This window comes from Salmo trutta, chromosome 12, assembly GCF_901001165.1.
Source record: "Salmo trutta chromosome 12, fSalTru1.1, whole genome shotgun sequence".
Classification (NCBI taxonomy): Eukaryota; Metazoa; Chordata; class Actinopteri; order Salmoniformes; family Salmonidae; genus Salmo; species Salmo trutta.
The window spans coordinates 86,266,985-86,291,818 of record NC_042968.1 but is presented as its reverse complement, the minus strand read 5'-3'; the positions used below and the strand labels follow the sequence as shown (position 1 = coordinate 86,291,818).

The window sequence follows — 24,834 nt, the reverse complement described above, 5'->3', positions numbered from 1 at the left end:
TCTCTCTCTCTCTCTCTCTCTCTCTCTCTCTCTCTCTCTCTCTCTCTCTCTCTCTCTCTCTCTCTCTCTCTCTCTCTCTCTCTCTCTCTCTCTCTCTCTCTCTCTCTCTCTCTCTCTCTCTCTCTCTCTCTCTCTCTCTGATCCTGTTTGTTCCTTTGTAGGTTTACTTAGTTTCCACACACATATTCATGCATCCATGCACTTTACATACACCCTACATTATGACATTTCCACACCTCATTCCTTTTTCTTTAAACAAAGTTAATAGTTTTTTGGTTTATTATAAAGAAACTTTTGATTGGCCTTTACCTGTTGTTCATGTCCCCTCATTTTTGCCACAGGCTATGAGCCGGCCTGTGACACAGTAAACAAACCCATAACCTCTTCCCAGCAATCAAATCATTTCCATCTGTTGCATACATTTTGTAAACACATTTTGTTAAACAAATCTAAAACCTTTCAAACGTTTGTGCTGTCTCATCAGCGTAAGAATCAAAACTAACTTTTTTCCACTCATAATATACAACGTTTTCATTCCCCAAAGGTCAGTACTGTTCAGCTCGTACATTAATGATCTTCCTTCTGTCTGTACAGGGTCTGAAGTTCCAATGTATGCAGATGATACATTGATCAATGCATGCAAATAACAAACAAGCTACACAAGAACTCACTACTGTAATGGTTCAGATGACAAAGTTGTTCAGAGACTCATGTTTGCATCTCAATAAAAAAAAAAAAAAATACTTCATTCAACTCTTTCTCTGTATGTCATTTCCAGCAACAGACAACATATATCAAAATTCGCCTTGCTATTATTTTGAATGAATTAGTCTTTCAATTTAAACTAAACAAGCTATTAAAACGTTCAGTTTAAATCTTAAACACTAGCGACAGTATCTTTCCAGGCAAAACATACCAATAGTTGAATTACAATCAAAAACACAGATTTTAGTCCATTAGCGCATTGGCCGGGAAACAAACCCAGGCCTCCCGCGTGGCAGGCGATAATTCTACCACTGAACCACCAATGCTGTTTAAATGAACAAGACTCCCAGCAAATAAACCCATTTACAATCTGTAGTCGTAAAATCAGGCCCGTACTACTGAGACAATTCCCAGAACATAGCCCTCATTTAGAAGTCCAAGCTTTACTCCGGCGATGATTCTCACAGGCCAAATGAATAGATTTAGCAGTCAAATAGTAAAATCAACATTCATAGACTAGGAAACAGATCTTGCGCCTTTTAATAAAAGTAGATTTAAATACGTTGAGAAAACAATTACTTTACTTCATCATATTAAAATCAGGCAATGATAATTAGTTTGATGGATAACCTAGGCTTTGTCCGACTTTATAAATTACGTCGAGATTCCATCTTAATGTGCTCTAACGTTATGTAAAATGGTTTATTCAATATATCCAGCAACTCCTCTCATCCTGGGAGGAAAAAATTAAACAGTTTCAGAATTTAAGGGCAGTTTTAATTTCAACTGTTGTACCCAGACGGAGATAATCCAATACGCATTTATAGTTACATCGTTAGGGTAAGATGGACACACTCCAATCAGATTCTAGAGCACAATTTCCCAAACATTATAGACAGTTTAATAACACTTAAAACCTCATCTTTATCGAATTATCCATTAAAGATACCAACTCAAAACCTACGTACGTCTATGAATGGGTGGTTTAAATTGTATCTAATTATATTCTCAGCATTCTTTATCAAATCTCTAGTAATCGATTATACACACACATACAATTTATCATATTTTCATATATTCACAGAATCCATATAAAATGTTAGAAATGTTTAGGTACTCACACAGAACTTTAAGGACCACCCACACAGGATTGGCCCGAAACTCACACAGAACTGGTCAGATGTCCACACAAAACATAAGAACATAATTGAAAGGTTACTTACACAGAGTAAACCTACCCCGCTCACACAGAACGCTCCTACAAAGATTACCTAATGGTAACTTTAACAAAAATACACACAGAGTAACCCTGGGCATACCTGGCTAGTAACCCTGGGCATACCTGGCTAGCACATTTAAAATTATTCACCACCTCTGAGGGTCACTTAGACAGTCACACAGACATTCTCAGAACTAGGTCCTTATTCCAATAGGGCTTCACCAAGTACCATGTTTCACACAGAACACACAGTCACCTTGGCCCCTCACCCCCACAAACCGCACCAATCCCCACTGTGATCAATTCAGTTTCAGGACGGCTCTAGGTCGCCCGCAACCGATCAGTGGCAGAGTATCAGTGGCAGAGTATCCACAAACTCTCAGATTGCTTTCCTCTGACTCGGCCCTGTTTACACCTCCAAGGTGCCCCCCTCACTTAGGAATACACACTCAGAGCTCATGTAACAGGGGCTTTTCTAAAAACTCCACTTCAAGTGTGTTTTGCTCACCTCTTTCTTTAAAAAAAACTAAGTTTGAGATGTGGTATCCATTCGGCTCGCTGCCTCTCAGATAAAAGGTGGGTCCATCTGCTTCATTCCCGAAGTGTGGTTTCCCTGAGATCCCAAGTTTGAGGGATCCCTCGTGCACGATTTACCCAGATCGTCAGGCGCGATCACCGAGTGAAGATTCACATCCCATCCTCGTCGCCAAATGTAGTGGCTAATTTCTGCATTACCAAATGAGGAGAGTTACAAACACACCAGTCTGAGTTAAACTACAAATGTAATAATTATGATACTTTTGCAAAAGTACTTTGACCTTCAATAATGCACTCTCTCAAAGGAACCAGGAAGGTCTCTATACAACAATACAAAGAGCTTTTCATACTCATGAATCCACCCCTTCAACGTACATTGACAAACCACAAATCTTAGGAACAGTTCACAAAGGTTAAGTTTTGTATGAAAATATATCAATAAAACACAGCAGACAGCCACTGCTATCTCAACAGTGTTCATTATATAGACCGGTGTCTGGTCTCCCTAGAACCGTCCCTCCCTAGTACGGTATAGAACAAAACCATTAGCTCGTGTCCTCTGGAATGCTTTTTAGGCGTTCTTATCAAAATACATCATAAATCTCCTCTGACAGTGCTCTCTCATAGAGGCCCATCCTCAGTAAGACACCTCTTGTTCCCACTCCTGGACAAGCTCACTGAGGGGAGTGACCTGCGCACAGACATTGTGGAAACAAATAATTGGTTCCCCATTAATCACGCCATCCCTTCACATGGTTTAAGAATAGGTAAAGACATTCACATAAGACAATGTTTCATTCTGTCCTCCTCTCTTGCTGATATTCTGCATAGCAACAGAGACATGTAAAAAACAAGTCTGACATCTACCCTCTCTGGGCCCCGAGTGACTGAGCCCTAGCTAAGGGAAACGTGCAACTGAAAAACACCAGAGTCCAAAGGACAAGTATCTCACATAAGCATATTATACTAATAAAACATCTTAATTATTTATGTTACCCAACTAATTCTGATTCATCCACCACACACGCCTTCCAGCTGTCTTGATATTCTAGCAAGAAACCATATTGATGTAGAAATGCTCCAAGGACAAACACCTGCTCCAAAAGGACACACATAGAATAGAGAACAACTTGTACAAACGGGCTGCTTTTTCATCAGCCTTAAATAAAACTAAGTGTGTAATTATAACGATACATAAGAAACTCAAAATCACCATCCTTGGTAAATACGAAGACCAAGAAGGCAGAATCCCTTTCTTTAAATGTATCCATAATGGAAATAAATGGCCTTTATGTGTATACTCCAAATTAATATGATCCTATGTTTATTCTGTGGACAACATATTGTTATAATTAACTGAATTACAACTGGTTATAGGACAGACATGAATGCCATTCTGGACATGGTAAACAGATCTAATAAGCCAAATTACAATCTAAGGCACTCCAACATATACAGTACTATACTCTCCGATTAAAACCTCATTGATGCCTGGCAAGCTCATAACGCCAAAGCAAAAGGGTACACGCTCTATTCAAACAGGCACCAAACATTACCTCCAATCGATTTCGTACCATCTACTCCTCATATGAGCCTCTGTTCATCATACTTATTACTGCCAGATACAAAATGTCAGAATCTCCTAAAACAGTGTTTTCCAACCCTGGTCCTCCAGTACCCCCAACAGTACACAGTTTCCCAACCCTGGTCCTCCAGTACATTTACATTTTAGTCATTTAGCAGACGCTCTTATCCAGAGCGACTTACAGTAGTGAATGCATAAATTTCATTTCATGCATTTTTTTTTGTACTGGCCCCCCGTGGGAATCGAACCCACAACCCTGGCGTTGCACACACCATGCTGGCGTTGCAAACACCATGCTCTACCAACTGAGCCACAGTTTCCCAACCCTGGTCCTCCAGTACCCCCAACACTACACAGTTTCCCAACCCTGGTCCTCCAGTACCCCCATCACTACACAGTTTCCCAACCCTGGTCCTCCAGTTCCCCCAACACTACACAGTTTCCCAACCCTGGTCCTCCAGTTCCCCCAACACTACACAGTTTCCCAACCCTGGTCCTCCAGTTCCCAACAGTACACAGTTTCCCAACCCTGGTCCTCCAGTACCCCCAACAGTACACAATTTCCCAACCCTGGTCCTCCAGTACTCCCAACACTACACAGTTTCCCAACCCTGGTCTTCCAGTACCCACAACACTACACAGTACCCCCAACCCTGGTCCTCCAGTACCCCCAACACTACACAGTTTCCCAACCCTGGTCCTCCAGTACCCCCAACAGTACACAGTTTCCCAACCCTGGTCCTCCAGTACCCCCAACACTACACAGTTTCCCCAACCCTGGTCCTCCAGTACCCCCAAAATTAGTTTCCCAACCCTGGTCCTCCAGTACCCCCAAAAGTACAGTTTCCCAACCCTGGTCCTCCAGTACCCCCATCACTACACAGTTTCCCAACCCTGGTCCTCCAGTTCCCCCAACACTACACAGTTTCCCAACCCTGGTCCTCCAGTACCCCCAACAGTACACAGTTTTGTTGTAGTCCTTGACAAACACACCTCATTCAACTCACTGAGGGCTTGATGATTAGTTACAATAAAACTGTGCAGTGTTGGGAGTACTGGAGAACCAGGGTTGGGAAACACAGTCCTAAAAGAGCCACAAGATGGAGCTTTAAAGTTTCCTTACTATAAAATTATACTTTCTGTGAACAATTTTAAACTGAATTGACAATTCATAATGATTAACAAAAATTAAATCGATGATCCTCTGATTTTATGGGACACCATTAGATGTTTTATTAAAAACCATGCAACTACTTTTTTCAATGTCAAGACAGAACTAAATCTATTGATGAGAGAAAGCAGAATTTGCCATCCATGGAGTTAGACTCAACCATTGTAATCGACCCAGTCGTCTACTGGCTAAAAGCTTAGCAGTAATGATCAATTAGCTGATATTGCAACTATTGAATCTGAATCAGGTGAATTACTATCAGAACCCAAATTAAATCAACCAAAGAGTCTCCTGTTTCTATAAAGAACTGTACACCTGATTGTAAATCCACACCAAGCCAGATAGAGTACTTTTTAAATGATATAAGAACTCCTCTTCTCTCAACTTAGGAAACCGGCTTGCTGGGAGCACCTGGATAACAGCAAATCACCTGGCTGTGACAGTATTCCTCCTGAGGTCTATTTAAAAATGTTGGAACCAATTAGGTCCACTGTTAATCATTTCTGGCACCCCAATGGTGGAACAAGCTCCCTCACGACGCCAGGACAGCGGAGTCAATCACCACCTTCCGGAGACACCTGAAACCCCACCTCTTCAAGGAATACCTAGGATAGCATAAAGTAATCCTTCTAACCCCCCCCCCCTTAAAGGATTTAGATGCACTATTGTAAAGTGGTTGTTCCACTGGATATCATAAGGTGAATGTACCAATTTGTAAGTTGCTCTGGATAAGAGCGTCTGCTAAATGACTTAAATGTAAAATGTAAATTTCAACTAACACAGCCGTTCAAAAAGGTTAATTTGGAAGGGATGTGAATACAGCATGAATTTTGCTTTCATTAAAAAAAGGATGACACCCATTGTTTTCACAATCGCCCTCCATCTTCGAACTTGACTGGCCGGCACAGAACCCTAACCTCAACCTCATCAAACACCTTTGGGATGAATTGGAATGGCAACAGGGAGCCAGGGCTAATCTCCAAACAGCAGTGCCCGACCTCAAGAATGCACTTGTGGCTGAATGGAAGCAAGTCCCTGCAGCAATGTTCCAACATCTAGTGGAAAGCCTTCCCAGAAGAGGAGAGGCTGCTATATATAGCAGAGTGGTACCAACTCAATATTATTGCCCATGATTTTGGAATGAGATATTTGACAAGCAGGTACATTCAAACAAACATGTACATTCATATCCATACTCTACCTGAATTCTCCCTCTCCTCCCTGTTTCTATTGGTAAGAATCATGTCTTTCTTCTCATCCAGCAAGAATAGCTGGATCTCTTCTCCCCTCTAGTGGAACATCAGAGTGGTACAGCGCAGACAGTCAGCCACTCCCAAATCCCTCTCTACCCCTTGGCCCTTTGATATAAGCAGTGTAGTAGTGGTGGTGGTGATTTGCACCATTTCTTTTTTCACCTTACAGATCTGCAAACATTGAAGTGTTTCACACTCAATTTGATTACCAATATCAGCAAAACACATGTATCATGAATATAACTAGTTAGACTAGAGTTACACAGCTTAAGCACAAAATGTATAAAGTACTTAATAAATATTTGATTGATGGATGCGGTCCTCTCCTGCTTCATTTGGACTCGCACTTCCTTTTACGATTATCATTGGTGACAACACTTCACCCCCAACAATCAATCTGTCTTTGGTGTGGCTGCCAAGGGTGCAGCAGGTAGCCTTGTGGTTAGAGGTGGAGGGTTGCTAGTTTGAATCACGGGTCTGCCGGGGAAATAATCTGGCGGAAAGTGAGCTGCCTGCCGTTCTGCCATTGAGCACGTAACCCCCCCACAATAACAGCTCCGCACACGTCTCCTAAAACCTGTAGGTATGGGTCTTTCAGAGGGTTTGATAAAGACAGAAGGCAAATGTCAGTTGGATCTTGTGTGCAATTGACCAATAAAGTGATCTTAACCTTAACACTTTATCAGCAAATGTTTAAAAAAAACAAAAAAAACAAACAAAAAATAATAATAATAAATCGGTCTTCTCAAATGTATTCCAAACATCAACACAAAAAACATAAATCATTAGACAAGAGTTGTACAACTTCAAGACTATAACCATCAAGAACTGTGACAAAACAAGCAATGCAAATGTATATTTGTTTTTATAAGCAACAGCCAAGCCCTGTGACAACATTGATTCACTTATGACAAAATGCAAAAAAACAGCACTCAAAACACTTAATCTCAGAAATCAGACATTGTGACTCGCTTTTGTTTGGCATGTCCCTCCCTGACTGTGTCTTAATAGTGTTAACTAGCTTCCTTCCCTTGTGTCCTTTCCTCTATGGCCACTGATCTGGCAGGGCATGATAGGTGACAGCTACACGGAGGTAAACCTCTACACGGAGGTAAACCTCTACACGGAGGTAAACCTCTACACGGAGGTAAACCTCTACACGGAGGTAAACCTCTACACGGAGGTAAACCTCCACACGGAGGTAAACCTCCACACGGAGGTAAACCTCCACACGGAGGTAAACCTCCACACGGAAGTAAACCTCCACACGGAAGTAAACCTCCACACGGAGGTAAACCTCCACACGGAAGTAAACCTCCACACGGAAGTAAACCTCCACACGGAAGTAAACCTCCACACGGAGGTAAACGGTAAACCTCCACACGGAGGTAAACCTCCACACGGAGACGGAGGTACACCTCCACACGGAGGTACACCTCCACATGGAGGTCACACGGAGGTACACCTCCACACAAGAGGTACACCTCCACACAAGAGGTACACCTCCACACAAGAGGTACACCTCCACACAGAGGTACACCTCCACACAGAGGTACACCACACAGAGGTACACCTCCACACAGAGGTACACCTCCATAATTGACTAGTGGCAATAAAGGTACGGAATCAAAGTTGTGAAGAAGAAAAACACAGTCCAGTGTAGTGTTTTACAAGGTCAGCCATAGTAGTACGGCGCCCCTGGAGCTCAAGGGCACATCGACAAATGTTTCACCTTGTCGGCTCAGGTACTCGAATCAACGACCTCTTCGGCCGTTTACTGGCCTAACTAACCGCAAGTTTACTTGCCATCCTCTAAAAGGAAAGGAGGCAACGACAGAGTGTTGAGACACAGTCATATAGTGTCTGTGTCCCAAATGGCACCCTATTCCCCCTTGTATAGTGCACTACTTTGACCCGATCCTGATGCTGGCACTGGTCAAACGTAGTGCACTATATAGGGAATAGGGTGCCACTTGGGACAGATATGGGTGATTTCAGTAAACCTATAGATATGGAACAGTTCTGAGGTCATCTATTAAAACAAACAGTTAAAAACAAAAACAAACTGATGTGACACTTAAGCCTTTTAAAGCTGATGAACACATGAAAAAGGAGGAGTGCGAGAGAGGGAAAGGAGGATATGGGGGGAGAGGATGGAAAAAGCAGGAATGGTTAAGTCAACAACAGTAAAGAGAGTTTCTAGCTTCAGATAAACAACAAAAAGGAGTTAACATTGTAAAACCCAACAACACTATTCTACACACATACATAGGTATAACCATCAGAAATGAAAAACACATGTACACAACGGTTATGCTGAGAGTGTGTGTGTGATATCTTGCCATCCAAAACAACTCCATTTCAATTCAAACCTGACATCGGTTAGAGGAAATTCTGACAACAGATCTGACAATAATTTAATTATGTTACAATAAAAATGACTAATAAATGTAGGGTTTAAATGTGATATTGACACATGGTTTGAATACATGGCTGTGTGTCTCTGTACGTGCAGGTGTCTGCACCCACACAAATGCCAAACCAACCCCCAACCTTGAAAATGTTGCATAATCTGCCAAGCAGTGTTCTGTTAGTTAGGATATCTGACCATGTAAGACATGGCTCCCGTTCAAAAAACACAGTGAAGGTTGGGTCCAGACCATTCCAACTCAGCAAATAGGCATTCTAATTTTATTATAGTCTGTTATTTTCAGATAATTTATGTGAAATGGAATTGACCCCAACCCTTAACCATGAGTTATTACATCTAAAACCTACTTCCTTCACAAGCAGAAACCACCTTCTCTCTCTCCCTCTTCTCCTCCTCCATATACAGAATGTCTTCCCTACTTTTCTAGATGGAATCTTCCTCTGAGCTAAGCACTAATAAGATGTCGTAGAAATCAGAAGAGAAGTGGACTTGTCTGCCTGCTAAACCCACCCCAGAGGTGTTGGAGCTAAACCCACCCCAGAGGTGTTGGAGCTAAACCCACCCCAGAGGTGTTGGAGCTAAACCCACCCCAGAGGTGTTGGAGCTAAACCCACCCCAGAGGTGTTGGAGCTAAACCCACCCCAGAGGTGTTTGACAATTCAGGCAGGTCACCGTCCCAAATGTCACCCTAAATGAACTAAATAGGGCACTGGTCAAAAGCAGTGCACTAAATATGGAGCATCCCAAAAGGCTCCCTAACAGGAACTAGTGAACGAGGGATTGCATATTTAAATGTTCGTAACGGGAAGAAAACTCTTTAAAAAGCAACGCTCTAAAATACTAAAAAAAGAAAACCGTTGAAATGACAGTTTGAACTGATAATGGTTAGGAGGCATAATGTGATGCAGGACACATGCATGTTGCTCTGGAGACGATCAGTTCGACCATGCTACAACAATAAAACGACTGAGTAAAGTAAGACATTATTCAACGAAGGCAGGGTATCACACCTGAAGCCTGGTAGCTTGACAGACATGATCCTGGTCGCTGAGAGAGTATATTCCCCTAAAGGCACACTGTAGTGTAGAGTCAGTAATATAGGATAAAATACCTCAGTCAAATCTCTATCACACTCTACCATGCATCCCTTTAAAAACCAAACATTGAAGTAAAATACATCCACAGAACACGCACACAGCACCGTCTTTGATAATATACGCCCACAGGCAGTGTAACTAGGGCTGCATCAAATAAAACATAACGGAAAACTGGAAGGAAAACTTGTAGTGTTGTGGTGTGTCATCTGAGGAATACAAATCTTTCCAAAGCACAGTCTTTTCTGGAGTGTCACTGGGAGTGTGTGTGTCAGTGTGTGTGTGTCAGTGTGCTCCTTTTGTCAGGCACAAAACATAGATAGATGAAGTAGGCATATCTTGGTATTAAGGAACAAGAGTCACAACCAATGTCCCGCCTCCCTGCGTGTCTTCCAATGGCACTTAGCCTACCCCTGTTTTATCCAATGGCAGTTGGATCACACTTCCTCAAAAAAAGCCATCTGAGCCATGTAGGCAGAGTTTCTCTGAAAGAACAAAGAACAAAAATGTTTCAGAAAGGGGAAAAATACTCCTCATAAAGAGGGCCCTGAGTTTTTCCTGGTCAGGTCATGTGGTCAAAATAGCATCTGAAAGGTATGGAGTTTGTTTTCTGTTGCCTCGGTTACAGTAAACTGTAAAGATGAAATTAATGTCTTAACAATAAAAAGGGTAAAAACGGCAGTGTTTAACACTCAATTCAGTAGTTTTGTGGTAAGTAACACCATCTAGTACTGTCCTCGTCATATCAAGGGTTCAACTGTCCCAGGGTTTAGATCTGTTCCTGGTCGCTAGGAGACCGTAAGAGAGGTCTCTTATCAACGGGAATAAAAACAACATTCTAACTGGTCAGGGGAAACAGCTGACACAGATACTGCATGTTCACATTAATAAACAGAAAAACACCACAACATTTTGTTTACGGGGTAGGAGGGCAACTCTTACATTACTATTGGGGCATGTAGGGAGGTTCTGGGGGGTAGCTGCTTTTAGTAACGCTAGTATTCACACACTAGCGTTGCTGGGAATTAGCTAGCAAAAAACTGAATAGCCGCCCGCGAGTCAGAAGTTAAATTCAATCTTACACTGTCGATTGTCTGTAGGCTTGGTCCTTATGCAGGGGAGGAATTTGAGAGAGAAACATCTAACGAAAGATATAATTTAATGGGTCTGTTGCAGACCCATGCACTTCCTCAGTGAACTGTGCTCATCTCGGCTTACCTCATGTAAAAGAAAAAGTCCCCCACAAGTTCTTGTTTTTTTGTGCACGCAGGACTTTTGGAAAGTCTGTTTATTTATACATTAGATGTATTTTTCTCCATTCCCCCTGTAAGGACCAACCCTATGGACAATCGACAGTGTAAGAATAAAATCAATGTAAATTCAGGCTTGCGGATGACTATTCCGCTTTTATATTTTGAAAAAAATACCTACCAAACATGTTTAACCTTTTGATTGTTAACACATTTAAATTGTACTATTTAGTATAACCAAGGCAACAGTAAACAAACTGCTTTCCTATCAGATGCTATTACTATGGGGCATATAGAGTAGTTCTAATATTACTATGGGGCATGTAGGGTGGTTCTGGGGGGGTAGTTCTAATATTACTATGGGGCATGTAGGGTGGTTCTGGGGGGGTAGTTCTAATATTACTATGGGGCATGTAGGGTGGTTCTGGGGGGGGTAGTTCTAATATTACTATGGGGCATGTAGGGTGGTTCTGGGGGGGTAATTCTAATATTACTGAGGGGCATGTAGGGTGGTTCTGGGGGGGTAGTTCTAATATTACTGAGGGGCATGTAGGGTGGTTCTGGGGGGGTAGTTCTAATATTACTATGGGGCATGTAGGGTGGTTCTGGGGGGGTAGTTCTAATATTACTATGGAGCATGTAGGGTGGTTCTGGGGGGGGTAGTTCTAATATTACTATGGGGCATGTAGGGTGGTTCTGGGGGGGTAGTTCTAATATTACTATGGGGCATGTAGGGTGGTTCTGGGGGGGTAGTTCTAATATTACTATGGGGCATGTAGGGTGGTTCTGGGGGGGTAGTTCTAATATTACTATGGGGCATGTAGGGTGGTTCTGGGGGGGTAATTCTAATATTACTGTGGGGTATGTAGGGTGGTTCTGGGGGGGTAGTTCTAATATTACTATGGGGCATGTAGGGTGGTTCTGGGGAGGTGGGGTAGTTCTAATATTACTATGGGGCATGTAGGGTGGTTCTGGGGGGGTAGTTCTAATATTACTATGGGGCATGTAGGGTGGTTCTGGGGGGGTAGTTCTAATATTACTATGGGGCATGTAGGGTGGTTCTTACATTACTATGGGGCATGTAGGGTTGTTCAGGGGGGTAACCGCGGGCCTCGTTGCGGAGGCTGTAGACCCCAGCCTGCTGCTGCTGCTGCTCCTCCAGCTTCAGAGACTCAATCTCAGACTTCAGCTCCTTCAGCTGGTCCTGCAGGTGTTTACTCTTCTCCACGTACTCTAGTCTGGGGGAGAGAGGGAGATAGCCTTCACCTATCAGTTTTGTTTACTCAGATTCTTCAGGTCATGAGAAAAGGGAACAACTTTTTGGAATCAAATGTCCCAAATGGCACCCTATTACCTATGTAGTGCACTACTTCAGACTTCATAACCTGGTCAAAATTAGTGCACTATTTAGGGAATAGGATGCCATTTGGAGGGAGCCCAACTCACCTCTCCCTCTCTATCTCCATTGACAGTCTCTTCATATCAGAGTCTTTAAAGTCGATCCGCATCGATCCGGATCCCAGAGCTAGATCTCCTCCCTCTGGGGGAGGAGGAGGGGGGGAGTAGGCCGCTATGAGCTGGAACACACACAGAGAAAGAACAAGAGGCACCAGTTATAGGGGCCAGGAAAAGGGAGGATGTGGTTTTGATAACCTCTGTTCGACATGATCAATATGGTTATGGTATGGACTGTACTGGGTATGTTGTATTAGCTGTGATTGTAGTAGTGGTGAGCTCTAAAATGATGGTTCAGGTACCGAGTAAGATTTATTGGTTAGGGTTATAGTTTTCTGTACCGGGTAAGATGTCTTGGTGATCTCCAGGAGTTTCTGCTTGGCTCTCCTCTCAGCATCCTTGGCCTCTGTCAGGTCCTGCTTCAGATGGTCCGCCTCCTTCGACCTACAGAGAGGAACCGCTACTTACTGTGCATTGACTAGTCAGCGATGCACAAAATATACTGCAGAGCTGGGCCGACTTTTATAACCAAGAGCGTGGAAAGTGGGTGTTTAAACTTCTCCTCTGTTTCGGTCCTGCAGCTATTACATTGGTGCATAATGAAGCGCACCCTGTGTACATGTGCAGACACTGAGTGAATTGTCTTAGGTTAAGCTCATCTGCAATCTCTACCATTCCTCCTGCGGCTATTTTAAACTCATCTGCAATCCCTGCCGTTCCTCCTGCTGCTTTAAGCTCATCTGCAATCCCTGCCGTTCCTCCTGCTGCTTTAAGCTCATCTGCAATCCCTGCCGTTCCTCCTGCTGCTTTAAGCTCATCTGCAATCCCTGCCGTTCCTCCTGCTGCTTTAAGCTCATCTGCAATCCCTGACGTTCCTCCTGCTGCTCGTGGCTACATTTGACCTTTACTACTACTTATCCTCTTAAGTAAAACACTTATAATAATAAGATGAATACTGACAGTAATATCTGTACCTCCTCTCTGACTGCTCCACCAGTTTGACGGCCAGCTGCTCTGCCTCTCTCATCTTCTGCTCCATCAGTCTCTTCTCCTCCTTGGTCTTGAGGGCAGTAGCCTCTATCCTCTGCCTCTCCTGCTCCGCCTCGGCAGCCTTGTGGGCCAACAGCTTGGCTTCCTCCTCGGCGATCTGGGCCTTCTCAGCCAGCAGGTCTGCGGTCTCCTCTGAACGCAGCTACAAACAGACACAACACCTTCATAAGCAGATATAACACTTATAAACGGTTCATAAACATTCCAAAGGAGACCCCGCCCTCATGGAACAGACGCCACCCTTACCAGCGCCTCATTGGCCAGCCGTGCCTCGTCCTGCAGCTGGAACAGCCGTCTCTCCATCTCCTCCTTCGCTCGCTCTGCCTCCTCCCTCATTTGCTTCTCCCGCGCAAGGATCTGACGCTCCACCTGCAGATGGACAGGCAGTTCAGCCAATCAGAGAACAGATAATATCACTCGCAACCAATCAGAACGCTCTGCCTGCAAACGGATAGGCAGAACAGCCAATCAGAGAACAGACTGGCTAGCAACTGACATGAACAGTGTGGTATGTTCACAACATATCTTCTCATTGAAAAATACTGGCAGCTACTAAGTCATATATATATATATATATATATATATATCTCTCTCTCACTGAAAACTACAAAAATACAGGGGTGTGGTAGAGTGTCTGTGGATGTGTTGAGAGCGGACCTTCTTGCGAGCCTTCTCCTCCTTGGCCTGAGACTTCATCTGCTGTACCTCGATGGAGTCCACCTTCCTCCTCCTCATGAACAGGTCATGGTTCCCAATGCACAGCTGCAGGATCTGAACACACACACACACAGGCGCAGGCAAACACACATGGGTTAAAATGGGCTTGACCCGATAAGAGGTTAAAACTGGCACCAATTGACTTCCTACAAACAACAACCTACCAGTTTGTTGACTCTCAGTTGGGAGGAGTAGAATTTGAAAACATCCTTCTTCTTGTCCAGAGGTTTTATTGTGAACTGTACCAGGGGAGAGGACAAAGTTAATAACAGGTTATCATCTGTGTAGTAGATGGTAGCCATTAGCGTCAGGAAACCAGACCGCTGCGATCAGGTTTACTTCACGTAAAACATAAAAGTGAGCTTGCGAGAGCAGGCCAGTTTAATGTGGCTAGGTAGCCATAACATCAGAGATGTATTTTTAATTGGATGAAAACGAAATAAATAAATAATAGCAGATTCACCGTGGTTACCTCCTTCTCGCTGTAGGAGATGTTGCGGATGCCGCTCCAGGGGAAAGATTTGTTGGGGTTCAGTTTGCTGTTGGGGCTGTAAATATGAAGGCCCTGGGCATCGACACCCAGTAGCAGGTCTGTGTCTCGTTTATTTTGCTGCGGAGATATCACAATATAAAACATTTGTACATATATAAACTCATGCATGTCTGTGCCATGATTAATTTGCTGTGGAGACATAACGTATTATAACATTCATACATGTACTATTAAGACACTGAACAAAAATATAAACGCAACATGTATGTGCTGGTCCCATAATAATAATAAAGCTAGCATATGGAATTGTTTTAAGATCATCATACCAAGGATCGTTTAGCTATATGATTTAGAATTTTAGGACTCCTTAAGGTATAAAAAAAACAAATATGTACATTTTTGTTGATGAAACATTGAATTTGGCATTATTGCTATTAGCCCATAGAATGCATTGAATATCAGATTCACTTCATAAAACAGATAGATTTTTTCCGGGACTATAGGAAGTTTGTTCTGTCCTATATCTGAGAGACATAACAATTATCAGGAAACAATATATTTCTATATTTTTTTACATGTATTTAACTGCTTATTTTAGGCACTAAACTAACTCCGTATATACACACACTAAATGACCAAAAGTATGTGGACACCTGCTCGTCAAACATCTCATTCCAAAAATGATGGGCATTAATATGGAGTTGCTGACGTTGCTTCCAAAGGCAGTTTGGAACTCTGTAGTGAGTGTTGCAACCGAGGACAGATGACTTTTACGCGCTACTCGCTTCAGCACTAGGCTAAGTCTACCACTTCGCGGCTGAGCCGTTGTTGCTCCTAGATGTTTCCACTTCACAGTAACAGCCCTTATAGTTGACCGGGGCAGCTCTAGTAGGGTAGAAATGTGACGAACTGACCTGTTGGAAAGGTGGCATCCTATGACAGTGCCACGTTGAAAGTCACTGAGCTCTTCAGTAATGCCATTATATTGTCAATGTTTGTCTATGGAGATTGCATGGCTGTGTGCTCGATTTTATACACCTGTCAGCAAAGGGAGCGGCTGAAATAGCTAAATCCACTAACTTGAAGGCGTGTCCACATACTTTTGTATATATAGTTGACTTCCATTCATTTGGAAGTACGTGTTCATGTATGTGTTCGTGAGAGACTCACCTTTCCACAGAGGGGTCATATTAGTGTGTAGCCCAAACTGTTCAGACGCTACAGACAGAAGTTGGCAGAAGAGGCTGTACCGACTTCAGACGAGTCCCGTGATGCTTGTAGGGGTCGTAGAGCAACACTGAGAACACCATTGTGTTCTTAAGACTCAACTTTCCACAGAGGGGTCATAATAGTTCAGGGTCATTATTACCATACGGAAATGTTAGACTGTCTCGTGGTCTGACAAAATACCGCTCTAGCTAGCTCTGCCACCTTTCACCACAGATGTGGAAGGGCGATATCGGCGGATGACGTGGATTGAGACGCAGCCCATGCAAAAAAAAACATCTCTAGCTTAAACAGACAGATGTGTATTGTGTTAATTAGATTTCTGAAGGGCCCCGGAGAAGGGTGCAATACTTAATTTCTGAGTATTTGAGAATTTACAAAAAATGCGGCCGAATCAACTACTTCTATTAGAAGTATTTGAAAATATTTTCTCACAATTTCCTATTAATAGCGTAATACTTGAAAGTATTTTCAAAATACCTGGGTTAAATGCACGGGAGTCTATTTCAGTCAGTGTATGAGTATTTTCAAATACTTCCCAAGTGTATTTCCAAATACATTACAATAGTCAACTACTTGTCTTTTCAAATAAAACATATCTTAATAGTTATTTCCAAATGTGTCAAAGTATTTGTAATACCATAGATAGTATTTAAACCCAGGTCTGACGGAGTGCGTACATCAATACAAACCTTTGTTCCAGGGGATGGGTGAGCGAGGATAATGTAGAAGAGATAATAACTGGTATAATGCTTCCAAAGTGTAGTTTAATCAGACAAGGTTTCGACCCTAAACAGCATCTTTATCCAATAATTAGGGGTCAAACAGCAAAAAAAACATATGACTGTAAAATACCTTCACTGTATTGGGCTGCTGAAGGTTGTATCGGGCTGCTGAAGGCTGCGTTCTTATGTCCTTGAATGTAATACAGGCAATGTGTTTGTGTGATTTTATTGCATTCAGATGTGCCTGGCTTTATTGACAAAGTTCCTATGAAGATAAATAAAGGTCTAAATTAGTTTGTGTTTGCATAGTATACTGACGATGTGCCCTTGAGCAATGCACTTGACCCTAATTTGCACCAGCGGCACCGCATGGCTGACCCTGCAAAAACAACATTTCACTGCACCTATCCGATGTATGTGACAAAATATATTTTTTTAATTCAACAAGGATGGGCAACTCCAGTCCTACTCCTGGCCTGAATGGTGTCACACATGTTCCCCCAGCCCTAGCTAAAACAGCTGATTAAACTAACTATTCTATACTGGAGACCGTGATTGGTTGATTATAAGAGTCACGTGTCTGTCAGCTAGGGCTGGGCCAATCAGGCCAGTGAGTTGCCTGCAGCCCATTCCTGTTATACAATATGAAATCACCAGAGTGTAACAAACTACTGTTTGATTGAAAGGTATGAGAAACGTGGTGGAAACTCCCTCTATCCCATGCCTTCACCAATCCAATTACTTTATTTGTGGGAAGTAGTGAACGAGTGTACACTTCAGGAGAAAAGAGGGATTATTGGGACGCAACCATAGTAAGAGAGAAGTGTTTGACTGAAGGGGTGACTCACAGTGATGGCAAAGTAGCTGACTCCGTACATGTCCAGGTCCTGCGCTATCTTCAGGTAGTCCATCTCAGCCTCATCCCTGTAAACAGCACACATACCAAACACATCAATCATTAGACAACACTGTCTCTGGCCAAGCAACACAAGTCAATGGGTCATGTAGTTCTGTATCTATGGGAGAAACATCTGACTCGTCTGGTACTGGTAGATACTGCTCTATAGCTGTGTTTCTCAACTCCGGTGTTCCAGTAACCCCAACAGTACACATTTTTGCCATAGAACCACACCGGATTCTATCAATCAACTAATCATAAAGCCCTTGACAAGTTGAATCAGGGCCACGTTCAGCAGCCAATATCGAACTATGCAGATAGAAATGCCATGAATGTCACAGACGTGAGTCCTTATTCTACATGTCAGAGATACATGTTAGTTCTACATAACATATCTATCTGAACTTTCCTAAACGTGGTGTGCTGCTGAATGCTCCTCAGGCGCGTTTGTCCGGGGCTACAACAATAATGTGAACCGCTGGGAGAACTTCAGGACCGAAGTTGAGAAACTCTCTGCTTCTCTATAAGTGCAGTAGTAGCTGCGTCAGCTGGTCTTACCTGGCGATGCCTCTGTGCTCTGCGTACCAGGCTGTGATCTTCTCCTCCCACATGTCTGCAGTCATCTGGTACTGCATCAGAACCTGTGGAAACAAACAAATAACAACATGATCTCACACACCAAAAGATGACCACACATACACAAATAACATGATCACACACACACACACACACGCACACACGCACACACACCCCCACACACACCCCCACACGCACCCCCGCACGCACACCCGCACACCCACACGCACACCCACACGCACACCCACACCCACTTATTTTTCCATAGTGGTACTACTTACTCTTTTAGGTAGGAGCTCATCCTGGGCTAAGAACCCCGGCTTGTGAAAGTTTGGTTCATAGTCCCCATACTGTATGAGAGAGAAAAAGACATTCATGTAGATGACAGCTTTCGAAATCTACACCTGGAGAAGCCTTGAAAACACAGCCCATATATTAACATCAACACAGGTTATTCACACTGAAAGGGCCTTTCCTTACCTTGGCTTGAACAGCGTACGACGCCAACAGGACAGAGGCTTCAGGAGAACAGAAAATCTCCTCGTCTAATATTTGCTTTTTCACCTGGAGGGAATTAACATTAACCCAACCCGTTCTCAGCAGATAGACATTAACCCAACCCGTTCTCAGCAGATACACTGGGTAGTCTGAGAACAGTTGGCACGACAAGACTTCTCAGGACAATTAAGCTACAGTAGTAAAGTCAGAACATAAAAGAGCTGAATCCCAACTTGATATATATACTAGAGGTCGACCGATTAAGGCATCACCGATTAATTAGGGCCGATTTTAAGTTTTCATAAATCGGTAATCGGCAATCCACGAGGAAACTGCGTGGTAGGCTGACCACCTGTTACGCATGTGAGCCTGCCACGCGAGTGCAGCATCAAAAGGACCTTGTGGCTGCAAGGAGCCAAGGTAAGTTGCTAGCTAGCATTAAACTTATCTTATAAAAAGCAATCAATCTTCACATAATCACTAGTTAAATACACATGGTTGATGATATCATTAGGTTAACTAGCTTGTCCTGCGTTGCATATAATCAATGCGGTTTATCATCAAATCACAGCCTACTTCAACTGTAGCAAAAGCGCATTGCCAAAAAAAGCACAATCATTGCACAAATGTACCTAACCATAAACATCAATCCCTTTCTTAAAATCAATACACAGAAGTATATATTTTTTAAACCTGCAAATTTTGTTAAAATACATTCATGTTAGCAGGCAATATTAACTAGGGAAATTGTGTCACTTCTCTTGCGTTCTGTGCAAACAGAGTCAGGGTATATGCAACAGCTTGGGCCGCCTGGCTCGTTGCGAACTAATTTGCCAGAATTTTACATAATTATGACATGACATTGAAGGTTGTACAATGTAACAGCAATATTTAGGCTTAGGGTTGCCACCCGTTCGATGAAATACGGTTCCGTATTTCAATGAAAGAATAAACGTTTTGTTTTCTAAATGATAGTTTCCGGATTGACCATATTAATGACCAAAGGCTCGTATTTCTGTGTGTTATTATGTTATAAATAAGTCTATGATTTGATATTTGATAGAGCAGTCTGACTGAGCAGTGGTAGGCAGCAGCAGGCTCGTAAGCATTCATTCAAACAGCACTTCAATGCGTTTGCCAGCAGCTCTTAGCAATGCGCTGTTTATGACTTCATGCCTATCAACTCCCGAGATTAGGCTGGCAATACTAAAGAGCCAGCCTAATCCAATAGTCAAAGGTATATGAAATACAAATGGTATAGAGAGAACTAGTCGACGCGTCATAATTCCTTTATTAACTACAACCTAAAAGGACCGACTGACCCATGTTCAACTGCTGTTCACACGGAACCCTTCTCCACTTCGACCTTCAAAGTTCTTGTTTGAATATTTGCTCTTTCTAAAATTATCCGCCGCAATTGTTGCAATCCCTATTACTAGCCTGTTCAACCTCTCTTTCGTATTATCTTAGATCCCCAAAGATTGGAAAGCTGCTCCAGTTCCCCCTCTTCAAAGGGGAAGACACTCTAGACCCAAACTGTTACAGACCTATATCTTTCCTACCCTGCCTTTCTACAAGTCTTCGAAAGCCAAGTTAACAAACAGATCACCGACCATTTCGAATCCAACCGTACCTTCTCCGCTATGCAATCTGGTTTCCGAGCTGGTCGTGGGCGCACCTCAACCACGCTCAAGGTCCTAAACGATATCATAACCGTCATCGATAAAAGACAGTACTGTGCAGCCATCTTCATCGACCTGGTCAAGGCTTTCGACTCTTTCAATCACTGCATTCTTATCGGCAGACTCAACAGCCTTGGTTTCTCAAATTACTGCCTCGCCTGGTTCACCAACTACTTCTCTGATAGAGTTCAGTGTGTCAAATAGGAGGGCCTGTGGTCCGGACCTCTTGCAGTCTCTATGGCAGTGCCACAGGGTTCAATTCTTAGGCTGACTTTTCTCTGTAAACATCAATGATGTTGCTCTTGCTGCTGGTGATTCTCTGATCCATCTCTACGCAGACGACAGCATTATGTGTACTTCTGGCCCTTCTTTGGACACTATATTAACTAACCTCCAGACGACCTTCAATGCCATACAACACTCCTTTCGTGGCCTCCAACTGCTCTTAAATGCAAGTAAAACTAAATGCATGCCCTTCAACCGATCGCTGCCCGCACCTGCTCGCCCATCTAGCATCACTACTCTGGACGGTTCTGACTTAGAATATGTGGACAACTACAAATACTTAGGTGTCTGGTTAGACTGTAAACTCTCCTTCCAGACTCACATTAAGCATCTACAATCCAAAATTAAATCTAGAATCGGCTTTCTATTTTGCAACAAAGCATCCTTCACTCATGCTGCTAAACATACCCTCGTAAAACTGACTATCCTACCGATCCTCGACAATGTCATTTACAAAATAGCCTCCAACACTCTACTCAGCAAATTGGATGTAGTCTATCACAGTGCCATCCGTTTTGTCACCAAAGCCCCATATACTACCCACCACTGCGACCTGTATGCTCTCGTTGGCTGGCCCTCACTTCATATTCCTCGCCAAATCCACTGGCTCCAGGTCATCTATAAGTCTTTGCTAGGTAAAGCCCCACCTTATCTCAGCTCACTGGTCACCATAGCAGCACGCGCTCCAGCAGGCATATTTCACTGGTCATCCCCAAAGCCATCTCTCCTTTCGGCCACCTTTCCTTCCAGTTCTCTGCTGCCAATGACTGGAACGAATTGCAAAAATCACTGAAGCTGGAGTCTTATATCTCCCTCACTAACTTTAAGCATCAGCTGTCAGAGCAGCTTACCGAACATTGCACCTGTACACAGCCCATCTGTAAATAGCCCACCCAACTACCTCATCCCCATATTGTTATTTATTTTTTGCTCCTTTGCACATTCATCTTCTGCACATCTATCATTCCCGTGTTAATGCTAAATTGTAATTATTTCACCACTATGGCCTATTTATTGCCTTACCTCTCTAATCTTACTACATATGCACACACTGTATATAGGTTTTTCTATTGTGTTATTGACTGTACGTTTGTTTATCCCATGTGTAATTCTGTGTTTGTGTCGCACTGCTTTGCTTTATCTTGGCCAGGTCGCAGTTGTAAATGACAACTTATTCTCTACCTGGTTAAATAAAGGTGAAATAAAAAAATCAAACTTCTTAACTGGGAATATTGAACCACCAGCTTTCATATGTTGTCGTGTTCTGAGCAAGGAACTTAAACGGTAGCTTTTTTTACATGGCACATATTGCACTTTTACTTTCTTCTCCAACACTGTGTTTTTGCATTATTTAAACCAAATTGAACATGTTTCATTATTTATTTGTGACTAAATAGATTTTATTGATGCATTATATTAAAGTTAAAATAAAAGTGTTCTTTGTTCATTCAGTATTGTTGTAATTGTCATTATTACAAACAAATAAATATATACATTGCCCTATATAAATATATATTGACCTATATAAATATATATATTGCCCTATATAAATATATATAAAAATTGGCCGATTAATCGGCATCAGCTTTTTTTGGTCCTCCAATAAATCGATCGACCTCTAATATATACACAAATAATCGACATCAAAGCATCGTTAGATTCCTGGATTCCCTAACAAGAGTTTTAATACAGTTGTTTTACCTGCAGGAAGAAGAGGTGTTGTGTGATTTCCTGCACCAGCTCTTCTTCTACCTTCTCTGGGAAGAACTTGGCCAGGAAGTGAAACGTTATCGGCGAGTCTTTAGGGACCTCTTGATCCAAGACCTGCATACACACAAACAAAAAAATCAATACTGTTAGGCAATATTTTTTTCCATTATCTTGCTTTCTCTCCATCTTTCCTTCTCTCTCTCCCTTGCCCCCCCCCCCATTTCCTATCTCTTATCAAGACCCACCCCCTCCTCTTCTTGCCCTACTTCCCTCACTCACCCGTTTCTCTGTCTTCAGCCATGCATAGGTGTCCTTCACTGTGTACCGGAGCCCAAAGAACCAGGTTTCCCTCAGACCCACTGTCCGACACACCAGATCAAACAGATCCTTCCCTTTCCATTTCACCTGAGAGATATTGGGGGGAGGGGGGGGCAGAGGAGACAAAGAATATTTGCATTAATAATTATTTGTACAGTATTCTAACATTACCATGATGAGGGAGGAAGGGGGAAGCGAGAGCATTCAAGACTACTATTTCAGCTACTGTTTCTGTTTGTTGTACACACAAAAATGTAATGTCATTACAATAAGGCAAAAGTACATTACCTCACAACTAAACTCCATTTCAGCATCCATAGTGATGACTTTGACCTTAAAAGTCTTTGGTTGTTTCTTTTTTAATCCTAAAATCGACATTTTGGAGGCCTTGGAGATTGGTGAGATACCTGTAGAGGGGAAAACACCACCAAATACATGTCAATCACCATTCCATCAACAACTTCATGGTTCGCTTGCCCAGATTTAGGCCCACATCCCCTTTCCCAAATTAGCGTTCACGCGAGAATTTAGTTCTGGGTTCAGAGATCATCCTGTCTTGATCGCTACAATAACTAATTTGCTGAGTTCTGAATATTTTATATCAATATATAATAAGCAAAAGATACCCGCTCTCAAACAAAGTAAAGAAAATGGTCTAGCGTAACTAGTTAAATGAGTTGTTAGATTCTTGTGAATCTATCGTTACCCTCTTGTTGTGACCATCCTCTATCAGCATCTAACTTAACTACTGTTAGCTAGCTAGTTAGCAAACATTTCTTACTCACAGTTTGTCCCAGCTTTATAGAGTTCATTAACTACAGGGTGTCAACACTGCTATTCCTTCAAATATAATTATTCACAACATGAATGTGTTTTAGCTATTTGTTTACACATGCGCAAAGTAAGGTAGCCTGTGTTTGGTCTAGCTAAACTAGCTAGTAAATTAGCAAAACGGCTTTGTAACTGTAGTCAGAAGAAATGATTAACAACGTCTAAACCATTTTTTGGTGTCATATCTGCTAGCTTTAAAAAAAAGTTCATTAAATGTAGCTAAACCTTTACTTTTGGAAGAAAAAAAAGTAACTAACGTTACTAGACAAGGCCGAGTCACAGGAATAAACTGCTCCACTCCTGCCGTCCAAGAGTCAACAGGAAAGGCTGAGATTTGGCTGGTAAAGCCACCGAACCTTTCGAAGCTAGCTAACAGTTATTGGCTATAATAACACGAACAAGTTTTACGCCACGAAAGCGGACCAAAACAAGTTGTGGGACGGGCGAAACTTTCTCCAAACATCCATAATGACAAAAAATATATATATTTAAACTGCCACTTCGACAACTTTGTACAGAAGGAGCTTTTAAAAGGGAACGGTAAAACCGATTACTTGCTAGCTAAACGCTCATAATATAGGGGACGTGAATTACAACGTAGCTAACTATGAATTCCCAAATACGCGTGCACTAGCAGAGATCCGTTTGAGGAGATGGGAATCCTATTAACGCCCGTTGTGTACGTTTCCCCTGCATCGTCAACGGGCTACGCGGTGCACTCTGGGCCAAGGTGAGTTTTCCTTCCAGGAGAGAATTGGGAGTCAATTGCTTTGCTAGCGCGACAACCCAACATTAGCATGAATTTCGTGAACAAGAAGTACAACATTACAAATATTTTTCTGAGATGTGAGATAATTAACTTGTTTTCTGTAATATAGTAGAGAGTTGGAATCGCGAAAATACGTACTTTCCAGGAAAATAGGCAGGTGTATCGACTCATACCCTGACTGAGAAGGGATTATGTTAGCAACTGACAAACGTGAACGCGATTGGTCCAACAGTCTGCTGGGTGGGTGGTAAATACGTTTCGCCATTCAATGCCCAATTCGTTTCCTATCTCCTTTCTGTAATGTCTCTAGTACTTGGAATGCGATTCCTATCTCCTCCCTTTCTCTGATACCGCT

At 42.6% G+C, this 24,834-nt stretch overlaps 1 protein-coding gene and 1 non-coding gene across 6 annotated transcripts; both read right to left on the bottom strand.

Annotated features, from left to right (window-relative positions):
- Positions 1-960: 960 nt before the first annotated feature.
- On the bottom strand, positions 961-1,031 carry trnag-gcc (transfer RNA glycine (anticodon GCC)). Its single transcript has one exon. It is a non-coding gene; the product is annotated as a tRNA-Gly (tRNA).
- Positions 1,032-7,316: 6,285 nt separating this feature from the next.
- Positions 7,317-24,695, bottom strand: nf2b (NF2, moesin-ezrin-radixin like (MERLIN) tumor suppressor b). Of its 5 annotated transcripts, XR_003880391.1 has the most exons (19): positions 23,968-24,343; positions 23,168-23,286; positions 22,841-22,966; positions 22,553-22,675; positions 18,867-18,950; positions 18,668-18,736; positions 18,369-18,451; positions 17,761-17,836; positions 14,931-15,077; positions 14,632-14,706; positions 14,408-14,521; positions 13,997-14,119; positions 13,675-13,892; positions 13,042-13,144; positions 12,692-12,822; positions 12,312-12,483; positions 8,044-10,480; positions 7,865-7,935; positions 7,317-7,821 (listed from the first exon to the last, which is right to left on the bottom strand). XR_003880391.1 is itself a non-coding variant. In XM_029770229.1 (17 exons), exons 2-17 carry the CDS (start codon positions 23,255-23,257, stop codon positions 10,433-10,435), a joined length of 1,773 nt encoding a protein of 590 aa, XP_029626089.1. In that variant the 5' UTR covers positions 23,258-23,286; positions 24,618-24,695; the 3' UTR covers positions 10,293-10,432. The 5 variants fall into 5 exon arrangements, 3 of the variants coding, with proteins under 3 accessions (XP_029626089.1, XP_029626088.1, XP_029626086.1); XR_003880390.1 differs by having other exon boundaries at positions 7,317-7,935; XM_029770229.1 differs by lacking the exons at positions 7,317-7,821; positions 7,865-7,935; positions 23,968-24,343 and adding an exon at positions 24,618-24,695 and having other exon boundaries at positions 10,293-10,480; positions 14,940-15,077.
- Positions 24,696-24,834: the final 139 nt, after the last annotated feature.

Coding starts and splice junctions, on each gene's coding strand:
- nf2b (XM_029770226.1), bottom strand. CDS start 23,257: ATGTCGATTTTAGGATTAAAAAAGAAACAACCAAAGACTTTTAAGGTC. Junction 18,737..18,866: donor CGTACGCTGTTCAAGCCAAG/GTAAGGAAAGGC, acceptor TCTCTCATACAG/TATGGGGACTATGAACCAAA. Junction 13,893..13,996: donor GGCTGGCCAATGAGGCGCTG/GTAAGGGTGGCG, acceptor GTCTGTTTGTAG/CTGCGTTCAGAGGAGACCGC.